At 39.0% G+C, this 13,077-nt stretch overlaps 1 protein-coding gene across 1 annotated transcript in view; it reads right to left on the minus strand.

Annotated features, from left to right (window-relative positions):
* Nucleotides 1-2,368: 2,368 nt before the first annotated feature.
* CRB1 (crumbs cell polarity complex component 1) overlaps nt 2,369-13,077 on the minus strand; it is a 266,572-nt gene continuing 255,863 nt past the window's right edge. The window contains 1 exon segment of the mRNA XM_037812361.1: nt 2,369-2,956. Coding sequence (XP_037668289.1) covers nt 2,741-2,956 — 216 coding nt within the window. The 3' untranslated portion in view covers nt 2,369-2,740.

The raw sequence follows: 13,077 nt of genomic DNA on the forward strand, positions 1-13,077 counted from the left end.
AACTGGACATTATTTCTAAACTTAAGATGTTACTGGTGACAGGTGACCCTTTCTTACCTGTGCTAAAACCAATAGGAACAACTTATCCTTTGTGATTTTTTTTAGTTTATATTGTTTTTTTTTTAAATTCAGTTTTGTTGAGATACATTCACATACCATACAATCATCAATGGTGTACAATCAACTGTTCACAGCACCATCATATAGTTGTGCATTCATTACCCTAATCTATTGTTGAACGTTTTCTTATACCAGAAAGAATAAAAATAATAAAAAATAAAAATAAAAAAGAACACCCAAATCATTGCTTCCATTCCACCCTATTTTTCATTTAGTTTTTGTCCCCATTTTTCTACTCATTCATCCATACGCTGGATAAAGGGAGTGTGAAGGTTTTCACAATCACACTGTCACCCCTTGTAAGCTACATTGTTATACAATCGCCTTCAAGAGTCAAGGCTACTGGGTTGGAGTTTGGTAGTTTCAAGTGTTTACATCTAGCTATTCTAATACATTAAAACCTAAAAAGGGATATCTATATAGTACATACGAATGCCCACCAGAAGTTTATATTATTTTTTAACTTAGCTGATTATTCTTTTCCTTTAAGTGATAGCTCTTTTTGTCCTTCCCGTATTACATTTCTATTAAGAAGTTGTAGCTTCTCAATGGGATGAAAAATTAAAGAAAATGTCTCATGGCATACACAACATGTAGATACCCAGAAACATCAATGTGCTCAAGCTTACACTTAAAGCAAATTAGATATTGAAGGCAAAGCTAGAGCTAGAGTAAGATATTAAGGCTCCAGAGCTATGATGGGTTAGTAGCCAGAGCATCCAATGACAGCTCACCCAAACCTTGGACACTTTGGGGTTTTGCTAGTAGCAGGCAAGCATTTGAGCATCATTCATTCATTCATTCATTGATCCAAAAATATATATTTATTGTTTTTTTCACTATGGCTATCTCTGTTCTAGGTGAGGTATGCTGCAGTAAAAAAAAATATCCATGTCTTCATGTAACTTAAATTCTGGTCAGAGGAAACGGAGAGCAAACAAAGATGTGGCCAGTCAGGTAGTATGAACAGTATGGAGACAAATAAAGTAGAGGTCTGGGAGATGAGGAGAAACCAACAGAGGTGACTGAGAAGGGATGGACAGTGAGGTGAAAGGAAAATCAAAATCAAGTGGTGTTCCCTTGGCCAAAGGTGGAAAGTATGTCAAAAAAGGAACGACAATTCTTTCAAATGTTGCTGAGAGGTCAGGTAAGATGAGGATTAAATTCTGGCCATCATGTTTGGCAATGTGGAGGTCTTGGAGAAACTTCCTTGAACTATTTCCTGGGGTGGTAGGGAGGAAAGTCAAATTAGTTTGAGTTCAAAAGAGAATGGAAAGAGAGGAAATGGAGACAGAATATAGAAAACTCTTTTAAGGGTGTTTTACTGAAAAGGAATATTGAGAAATGGGATGGTAATTGGAGGGAGATGTGGGCCAAGGGATAGAATTTTATATGATAGGATTATGACAGCAGGTTTGGTGCTGATGGGAACAATCCAGTACAGTGGGAAAATTGATGATGTGGGAGAGAGATGGAGACTTGCTGGAATAATGCCCTTGGACAGTTAAGAAGGATGGGTTCTTCCAGAACAGAGTTCTTCATACTTTTAAAATCATGTCATTAAAAAATTCATGTCATTAAAATTTTGGAGCATATGCCCCAAATATATATACATAGATTTTAAATTTTTATTTATATTCTTCTGTAATAAACATGTTATGTGCATTTAAAAACATACACAAAAATAGAACCAAGTACTGTGGAGATAAAATATACAAATAGAAGGTGCAGTATTTTCTCTCCACACTTCAAGGATAGTCTTGCACACATACACTCAGAAGCACACACACCTCACTTTGGGGTTCTTGCCTTTAGACAATGTCACTGTTTGTCACTGATTTATCAAAAAGAACTTGGAAGGAAAGATCTTGGCCTTTCAGATTTGAGAATTCAAGCTTTCCTCCTGTCTTGATTTATGTCTAGGGAGGTATTTTGACCTTAAGCATAATGAGCTTGATATGATTTGCTTAAAACCTAATTCATATACAGACTGAAGGAAATGCCCCTAGAGGTTATTTTTGTCCCATGTAATGTCACAGAATGCAAAAGAACACTCAGAAGGGAGAACAACCACATTACAATTTTTATTTGTTGCCAGTGGGTCGTTTTTTAACAATAGCTCATTCCCATGGCTATCTCTGATTCCACAAATGTAGGACAAAAGTGTACATCTCAATACAGGTATACAACTAACATCTTCACCACATGACAGGAAGAATGAGAAATGTATTCTATTTCTTCTGTCGTTTCTGTGTAAACAATGGCTGTTGCCAGCTAAAGGGCTAACTGAAGAGGTGTCTCCAGTGTGCAAAGAGTTAAGTGACAGGCACGGAAGCTTTTCCCAGAAGACACTGTCTTCTAGAAATTATTTTTGTTAATTATAAGGCAGAAATTATTGGCACAAAGTCATTGTTCTCTGCTCAGTTAACAAAACATAATGAAACAATGGTGTCAAGTTGAACCTCTATAAAAGCCTTTACGTTGGTCAAAGGAATCCTTCCCGCAGTTCCAATGTAATCCCAGTTATAAATTATTATCTCCAGGTATGTACAAAAACTGCTCAAGTGCAATGGACATGTTCACAACATGTAGAACGCTTTCTCAGAGGGTCAGGCCACTTCTAAATCAGCCTCTCCATCGCAGGGGGCGGCATCATGCTCCACATTTCCACTCGAGAGCCCTCCTTTTCCCGACGGCTTGGGCTGTAGGTTCCCTGAGCCGCCCTTTTGTTGGAGGCTATAGCTGAAGCAATGATGGCCAGAAAGAGGAGCAATAACAAGGCCAACGTCGTGGAGCCCACGGAGGTGAAGATGTCCGAGATCAAGTCTTCTGTCAACTGGAGGGATTGAAATAATTGGGGTGTCAGTTAGAGAGCAGAGGCAAATATTCAGGACAATGGAACTACCCTGGAATGAAAACCAACAAGAGCAAGCTGGTAAAAGACCAAGGTACTGAAGGAAACTCAGATTTTCTTATTCCCAGATGAGGTGACAATGACTGTATATCTACAGCTTAGGTCTCTTAGTCAGGAAGTCTGACATGAAGTATCTACTACATTTACTCAATGTTTTAATCTCAGTGGCTGAGGATATTCGTTTGAAATCAAGGGCAAAAGACAAACCCCCACACATAGTTGTAAAATTTTTCTACATCTATAGAAACATATATTTAAACTCCCTTTCCCCTTTGCCTAAGTTACAATTTTGGACTGAAAAAAAAAATGGTTGTTTTACATTTTACAGAGCCTTTTGTTGGGAAAAAGACTAAATTAAATTAGTTGGGCCTCATGGGAAAGATCCCGAGACAGAGGATGTCCTGTGATGAGCTGGTCTTGCAGGCACTTTCCACAGTCGTCAATCTGATTTGGATTCAATGTGACAATTGAATGGTTGTAAAAGCACATGAGATCAAGGCTGAACCCAACTATTTAGAAACAGAAAACTGTGGTAGAGCCCTGTCGGGAGGAGCTGGAACTGAGGCTCTCAAGGGTGTTAGTCGTACATAATGGTTTGCTCAATGTTGATTCCAATATGTTTGCCAAGCCCTTTTAAGTGAACCTGCTGTCAGTTTAGCAGTGGGTAACAGGAAACTGTGATTTAGTTGCATAGAAATCTTAAGGACAAGATGAAGTTGCTATTTGAATTTTCTTACTATTTTTCAAAGAAATATTTCTGTCAGTAAAAGCAGGAGTAAATCATTTTACCTTCTCAACTAGCTTTCTCTATAACCCAAATCCCATCAACAAATCAATCTGCTGCTACAAATGAGTCTTTGAGAATTTTAAATATTCTTGCTTTTCTTAGTTTTTTTTCCCCTTGTGTCTCTGTTTAAATATAGTATTTACCAATTAATATAATTAATTAATTTTAATAATACTGATAAAACACTGGAATCTCTTCACAATGTAGCCTTGGGTGTACTCACTCTGAAACTTGTTTAAATGTGGCTCATTAGTTCATAAATTTGCCAATATTTATTGACAACACACTAGATGAGCATTGTACTGAGCTGGGAAGTGGAAATACAAATCAAAGTTTGGAATCTGAAGGGAAAAGAGGAGAAGACACATCTATATACAAATAATCATCATGTGTTATAAATGTGTTATGTATAATCATAAATTAATTGTATTGGTCTGTAGGTGGCGTACAGTTGGAATGAGGCATGTTAAGTGTTCTTTAAAGGATGAGCAACATTTAAATACCTCCAGCAGAAAATTCTATTTGGATGAAACAATTTGAAATAAAAAAAAAGTCTAGGGACATAAAAATACTTAGAATTTGGGACAACAGTAAGTAATCCAGTGTTTCTGTAGGAAGGCAATAAATTCAGTTTGGGAAAAGTTAGTTTCAGATGCCTAGAAAACTTTCATATGTATGATGCTATTAGATAGTTAGAAGTAATTACTCCCTACTTCCACTTTCACATTATTGTGAAAAGTTCTGGGCCATCACGGCTTTTCATCCTCTAGTTCATGGAGTTTTAGGAATAAAGCATGTACAGTTTCCTAAAATATTGTAGTTTTTGAGAAAAATATTTTTCCTAAACTAGAGGGCAAGTCTCCAGCCAAGCTGTGTGGCCATCCTTTTGTGAGTAACTGCATCTTTTAGCTGTAAAGATAACTGTGGGCTGGGAAAAATGAACGGAGCGTAGACTTGGCCTCGTAGGGTCAAAAGTCTGGGACACAGAAGGGCAGATGGAATCTGACCAGAAAAAAACCTTTGGTGTTATCTAGAGACCTTTAGATAATGCTTACTCTTGTTCCTAGAATTGATTTAATCTTAAAGATTAAATGTAAATTGTGTCATCTCCAGAAGTAAGTGGCTGTTCTTCTGAGTCAGTGAGCTGAGACTGTCCACACCCATGCAGAGAAGACAGATATCACTCCACTTGAGTCTATTTCCTAAACTTTTCTGGGCCCATTTCTTCTCATTTGTCCAAACTGACTACGCTAAGGCAACTATTGGGGATTGAATTATGTCTCCACAAAAGACAAGTTCAACTTCTAATCCCTCATCTTTAAGGCATGAGCCCATTTGTAAATAAGACCTTTAAAGATGCTGCCACCTTAAGGTGAGACCAAGGGTGGGCGTTAAATCTAATTTGGCTGAAATCCTCATAAGTAAAGGAAATGAAATTGGCCATGGAAGTAGAAGCCAGAGAAGGACAGAGATCACCAAGGACAGAGGCAGAGATGCATCTAAAAACCAAGTAGCAAGGCAGCACCAGAACAGACTCCAGGAGAAAACGTGGCCTGGTGATACCTTGATGTTGAACTTCCAGCCTCCAAAACTGTGAGACAATAAATCCTGTTGTTTAAGCCACTCTGTGGTGTGGTATTTGTCATGGACGTTCTGGCAAGCAGCCTAGACACTCTCATCTGTTGTTACATTGCTTTGGAGAGGGAAAAGGAATCTTGGGCTTAGGTTCTGAGTCCTGGTAAGAGCCACAGTTTTGGTAGAACCAGAGAACTGGTCCTCTTCAAATATCTTATAACCTCTGAGGAAGTAACATGTTTGTCTACAGTTGCTTCACTGCTCTCAGAAACGTGGTAAAAAAGAAAATTCACAGCCTGGGATCCAGCACCTTCTTTGTCAGCCTCTAGAGGCTGAGGCCTGGATTTGGTTCCCAGTTCTGCCACTGATTTGTGTGAATATTAACAAGTTACTTCACCTCTCAAAGACTTGCTTTCATCATGTATAAAACTGGATATTAATATCTACTTCAGAGCATGGGACTAAATGAAACACAATGAATGGAAAACACACAAAGCATGGCCCACAGTAAACTTGGAACACATAAAAATATTAGTAACCATTAATATGCTGCATATTCTTATCCCTAATTCTATTTATTTATAAAAGATAAACCAGAACTTTCTCAATTCCTGGCAATATGATATAGGGAGCCAACCTACAAACCTAAAACTGCAATTCCAAACCTCAGCTAAAGGTTTTGATGACACAGTTCCCTTAACACTATCAAATAGGGCATGTCATTAAGCTTTGGAGGAAGGCTGAATGAGCAGGGTTTTGAAGTTGCCTCTTGAGGGCCCTTTGCTTTTGAATTCCCTTGGTTGAAAGCCTCTTTTGCTCTGCTATTCTTCAACCGTGCTTAAAATATACAGCCCTGGAAATGGATCTTTTGATAACTGAAACTGCTGAGACACATGAACTGATGGAGGCCTCCAAGTGTGAGGACCATCCTGGAAACAGCGTGGACTGAAGGCCAGACCTGTTGGGATGGGCTGTGCTTCTGGTGCCACAATTTTCAATAACCTTTTTCTTAAAAGAAATAGCCTAAATTAATTGGAAATATCATGAAAAATTATTTTTAAATGACTTTTTAATACTGCAACATGAATTAAGTTATTATGGTAGTGTGTTTTTATAAATGCACATTTTAAATGTATATTTTAAATGTGATTAAATTACACTGTGATTATTTTGAACCCTATAAATGCAGAATAAAATAAACAGGTGCTTGTTATGGTTTTTTTTTTTTTTTATTTGCAGAAGGGTTTATTCTGAAACATTGACTAGATTGTGGCCTAATACTACCTAAGGCAAGGCTACGCTAATGGCATTCTGAGGTGAAACTGTCAAAATTTATTTTGAACTTCCTTGACTGGGTACTGTATGCTGGAACTATATGTTAGCTTTTTTTTTTTTAATTCCAGAAATGGAATTTCATACTGTTTCCTTGAAGGGTGCCTGGAACAGCATGTACTTGCTAAGCAGACTGAAATGGGTTTGAATTTGGTTTTGCCACTTGTTTAGTATGATGAGCAGTTTCTTCATCTGTAAAACAGGGACAGTCATTTTCATACCCCATATTCCACTTGTTCTGAGGATCGCAGCTTTCATGTATATCAAGAGCTTCTCGTGGTGCCTAGGCAAAGAATGAGAACTCAGCCCATGGTTGTTACTCTTGTTTTTTTATTACCCAGGGTAACCTTTCCCTGGCCTCTTGCCCTCATCCTGTCTGGATTTCAGAACTTCTACCATCCACACCTTCACTCATGAAGTGTCAACACTGACAGCTGAGCTGGGGAATGGTGTGGGGTGCCCCGTAGCCACCTCACCAAACTGCCGTGCAGCTGCCAAAAGGTGGTGCAATCTGGGCCCATCAGGATCAATCATTCCCTCATGAATCGACTGCTGAGCAGTTCACCTAATTTTTAAACTTAATTTTTAAACACAAAATGAGCTGGCTTGTCTTCTGCATCCAGATCTGCCTATCATTACATCTAGGGCTGATGACAGCATTCGGAAGAATGTGCAAGTAATAAACACATCAGAAATAGCCCTTAAAAAAAATATGAAGCATTACAGGATTTCTTGGGAAACTTGATCTCACATTTCCAAATGAAAGGAAGTGAAAACATTAAAGCTCTGACATAAAGTGAGGAAATTCAAGAAAGTGAAGCCGCTGCTACCATCCTTCTGGTCCTTCTATTCTCTCCTGCCTGGGTTTTGTAAATCAATGGAATTGTGTTTGTGATTTAAAACAGTGGCAATGTTTGGGGTTAAAAACTGGCTTCTGGTAAACACTATGGTGGAGTGAATTACTTCCAGTCCTTCTTGGAATTCGGTTGTGTATCAGTTATACAGAAATATGTGGAGACAGTTTATGATGGGAAGTTAGAGTGTTTGAAAGCACCAGTTGATTGCAGGTTACATCCCAGCTTCAATATGTGAGTTTCTAGAACTAGTTTGTGACTGCATGTGTTTTCAGTGGTACGTGAGTAGCCAAGGAAGATCGTTACACACTATTATGAGAATTAATGATTAATGGAAAAATTACTTTAACTTTGTTGTGTTTTTAAAAAGCTGGTTAAAGTATTTATCTTCCAGCTGTATATATAAAGCAAAATGAAGTTGCATCCCAAATGATAAAAGACAGAAAAAATTATTCTGTATATAAGGAGGAGGGGAGCATTCTTGTGAATTGCTATTGTAACAAGTAGATCCTCAGTTTGGTGGATGGTGAAAAACTCCCACACAGACCTGAGTCCTTGAACTGTATCTTATCAGTGGACTGCTAGGAACAGCCGTTTCCATAGTAATATTGAACATGTGCCAGAACTCCATTTTTAAAATTAATATTGGTACAGCAGCCAATTTTCAAGCATAAATACACTGTCCACTTCACAGTTAAAAGGGAGAAAATAAGATACTGAAAACCCAAAAGAGAGGACATGGGAAGTGTCCTGGCACAACGAGGGGGCAATCCAGTCAGATGCTCCTTTTACTGAGTAAAAGGCTTCGTAATGTGCAGAAGTGATGGATATCACAGAGCTCTTGCACCTTTCCTTCAAAGCAGCAGACAGCCAGCCAGAAACAGAGGAAGAGGGGGTATCTGAACAGCACGCTGAGTATTGGTTCTCACTGTCACTGCTCTGTCCTTCGTCTGACTGCTCTGCTTCTTCCAGAAAGCATACAAGCCCTTGCTGGAATTGCTCAGAACTCAGTGGCACACCCCAGCCCCTCCAGGAGCTGTGCAGGACTGTGGTTAACAGGACTAGCAATCCCTCACTGGAAAAAGAAGGAATCAGACCAAAAGACGTTCTCATTCTTGCAAAGAGAATTGCAATTCCTTATAACCACACGATTGAGGGCCATCTCAGAGCCTGGGGGTAGAAAAACCAGGTTGAGATGAGCTAGCTTAGGGAACCACAGCACAGGAACCTACTTTCCTGAGAATCTTGAGGTGTGCCTTCCATTTCAGGCCCTGTTGCAAAGGCTGGAATCAAAAAAAAAGGAACTGGATCTAGTATAAGACTATATATTTGGAATGCTAGCTCTAGTTTAAACCATCCACCAATTTCATAACTAGCCCAAGCATGATGGGTGTCCTCTGGTGGACCTGTAGAGAGAGCTCAATTACACTAAGATTTGACACACTTACTCCTACATTCAATAAATATTTATGGAACACCTACAATGTATAAGCACAATGCTACCTAAAAACTACAAGGGTCAGCCAAATGGTCCTTCTCCCTGCCTAGATGGCACTGGTTTTATAAGTCTTATCCTAACAGTTCCAGGCAGAAATGTAGATCCTGCCAGAAGTTCAGAGACACTGCTTTCATATTTTCCCCCTTAAGCAGGTGGCTTAAGTAATATAAGCTGTTTTCCTTGGAACACAAGGCCTTGTGAATAAAAAAATTATTTGTCTCATACAAAAACCAAATCACAGCAGCCCAGACTCAGATTTCATTATGTTTTGCTAAATTTATTGTTTGAAGATAATAGCTACTATTTATTCTGACCCGTGTCAGGGGTTTCCCAGATGTCATACACACTGAATCCATTTTAATTCTCCTCACAACCCCTGAGGTAGGTATGACTATTTTCCTCACCTTCTTAGTAAGGCTTTCCCTGACCAACCTCTTTAAATCACAAATGGCTTTATTTCCCTCAAGTATGTGTTGCCATATGACAGTTACATACTTTACATGTGTACTATGTTATTGCCCATCTCCCCCATTAGAATGGAAGCTCCGCGATGCACATGGCTGCCAATCCTTTTCCCTTCTGTTTCCCTGAAACCTGGAACAGCATCTGCCTCACAGAAGTCACTGGAATGAATGCCGCTTGACAGAGGTGAGTTAAAGTCAAAGAGCTCATCCAGCAGCACACAACCAGCTAGAGCCTTTCTCAACACAGAACTCCTTCCTCTTGGGATTTTTACCTAATAAAAACCTCAGCATGTGTCTGACAGAGGAACTGAAGCAGTTTACCCTCCGGCCCTAGCCAAGGGGTAAGTGCCATCTCGGAGGTGCTGCCTGCAAACGTCAGGGAGGCAGATAAGGAACGAACATTGTGACCAAGGAGCCAAATGGCCGTGAAGACTGTTTGGTATTATTCCTTAATGTGAAATTTACCACTAGCAATCTTTGTTTTTACATTAGCCTGACCCTGATATCCAGGATGGGAATGTCATCAGGTGAAACAAGCAGGAACTGCTAGACACGACGAAAAATAAAATAAAAACAAAAATACAAGCAGTAGCTCACTATTATATTCTCCATGTGAAGCTTTCTTTTATCTCTTTTGGGTGAACTAATGGACCTTTTGGAGCCCATTTTGGTCTCAGAAAAGCTGGGTGGACACTCACATTTCCTCTTCCTTTTTTCGCCTTCTCTTTCTTCATTTCAGAAAACAGTGGTTGCAAACTGAAGTCTCAGAGAGTAAGTCATACAGTACTATGAACTGCCAATACATGTAGTTTTGCAATCCTGATCCACTTCACCACTTCACTACTCTCTGTAAGTCTCTTACCATTCTGTTTAGATTTCCCTCTCCCTCATCCCCATAGTCACAACTTGATTGTGGCACTATCTTGCACGTGGATAATTAAACTCTCCTGTAGACAGTCTCTCTTCTTCTAGAATCTACATCCTTGATCCAGCCTTTCAGGAACAAAAAAGTGACCATGCTTACCTGGCTCAGAAGCCTATGGAAGCTAACTATATCAAAACTAAATTGCTAATTTTGGAGTCAAAGCCCTTTATTAATGAGCCTTCATATCCTAGTGAGGGTTGTCTTCAGTTGCTGCACTTCAGTGAAGAGACCCTCTTTGCCTGCCGCTTCCCAAATAGGAATCATTTGCTCCTGCCAATATCGCTTATCCACCCTGGAACACACTGCTTATTCAGTCATATCCCTCTTCTTTTTTGCAAACCTGCTCAAATTCATCTGCACTGTGCAAAACCTCTTCATGGAAACTCACCTGATTCTACTCTCTCGGCGCCTTCTACAACAATGGGCTCAGCGGGCATTTGCGAAGAGCTGTAACTAGGCCTGCACAGCATGGAGCGTGCACTGGAATGCATTGCTGTTGCTCACATGAGTCAGGCCAGATTCTACCCCTCCCCCAGAACTGTAAGGGATGAATATTTGCTTCCTTTGGAACTTTCCAATAACACAAAGTTCAGTGCTTTGCACAAAGTGACTGATCAATTGTTACTGACTTCCTTACTTGTAATGCTTATCACTCTGTTTAATGCATTATTAAATTCTTTTCCATCATAAGAAGAGTTCTATATAGCCTAAAAAGTTTCATTCATTTTGTCATGCATTTATTCACTCACTTAATAAATTTTGACTTATTGCCTTCAACATTACAGGCAGTATATAAGGTCCTGGAGATATGGAATTAAAAGGCATAGTCATTGTCTTTAACAAATGCACTATTAGGGCCTGGGGGTGGAGATAGTGATACAAACCACAGTAGTTCTGTGAGGCAGGTGTTAGATTAGAGGTGAGAACAAAAGAAAGTAAAGGAGGAAGGAGGGTGGGCCTCAGAGCATCCCTTACCTTTCTTGAAGGAAGTTGCTGGGAGAATAAGGTAAAGAAGGGTTTTCCAGACAGGAGGAAACACCACACTGCATTTGCTTTAAGGAAGACAAGGTGCGTGTCTATGTTGCTGGGACATTTCCTGCTTGCCTTGGAAGGTTTACAGTGGGGGTGAGTGCTTAAGTAGAGTCACAAATGGGGAAGTAGAACGGGGAGTGGAAGCTCATTTGCTAGGAAAACGTTTACCCAACCTGGGCATGTAATCCATCTAGAAACCATTTCAGGAAACTTCATTTCTTCTCTCCAAGTGAAGCAGATGCTCAGAATCACGTACACATTTCATGGATATTCTTTATTGGCTCTCTCCAAGAACGTATGACTTCTATCACTTATTTGAAATGTAGTTTTCTATTACGTGTTGAGTCCCCCATTAACCTGAGTTTTATAGGACAGAAAATGATCTGGGTTTATACCCAATCTCTGCCGTAGTGCATAAGTTTTAGAAGGTAGTTGATAAATGCCAATTGATTTACACATAATTTTAAAAGCAAGAGGATTTTCAGTGTGAAATAACTTTAAAGGGCAAGGGACTGTTCCAGATTAAAAGATACTAAAAAGACATGACAACTGACAACTAAATGCAATTGATTGGAACCTGGTTCAAAAAATAATTCATAAAGGACATTCATTGGGACAAATGGACAGTATATGAGATGATATTATTGAATCAATGTTAAATTTCCTGAATGTGATATTAGCATTGTGTTTGTACTCCTAGTTAGATTAGTTTGTACTTTTCTTAGATGATAGTTGCTGAAATACGTGGTGATAAAGTGTTATAATGTCTGCAAACTACTTTCTGAAGATTCAGAAAAAAATGTTTGTTATAGATAAAGGTAAAGCAAAGGTAGCAACATGTTAAAAAATTGGTGAATCTAGGTGAAGGGAATATACATGTGTGCATTGTACTATTTTTTTTTCAGATTTTCTATAGGTTTGAATTTTTTTTAAAAGTTGAAAAAAGTAATATTAAAAAATATTTATAATGAAAATAATTTCTCCAATCCACCAGTTTGCAGTTTTGCTTCTTCCACTACCATTCCTTGGCTATTCCAGATCTTGCTGATTCCTCTCTCATTTCTCTTCTTATTGCACAGTAATATTGTTCTTATTGATGGACACTAAGATATTCGTGGATCATGTCATATGTTAATTTCCTTATATATTTGGCCCCCGCCCTGCCTGCTAGTATCTACCACAGTGGACTTCCTCAGGAGTACTGTCCTCACCACACTTGACTTAAAAGCTGTACCTTGCTGCTTTTCTCACTCAGATTTCCAGCCTGCCTTTTTTTTTTTTTTCAACTTTCTTCAGTTGGTCGAAAGCTGCTACTAATCCATCTCACATTATACAGGAAAAAGAACCCCAAATCCCTGACATCCTAATGGCTTATCACATATCCTTTCAGTGAAGGTAATCTAGTCTGTGTCATCATATTTACTGCCCCCAAATCAAAACCAGTTGCCAAAGTAATGAAGGTCTATTGGTTTGTGTTGACTTAATCCATGTCAGAGGAGCTTTAGGTGCATATAAGGATAATTTGACCAGTAAAAGGAAAGCCATAAAAATGATCAAAAAGCCAATAGATATGCTG

Source organism: Choloepus didactylus, chromosome 2 (assembly GCF_015220235.1).
Source record: "Choloepus didactylus isolate mChoDid1 chromosome 2, mChoDid1.pri, whole genome shotgun sequence".
Taxonomy (NCBI): Eukaryota; Metazoa; Chordata; class Mammalia; order Pilosa; family Megalonychidae; genus Choloepus; species Choloepus didactylus.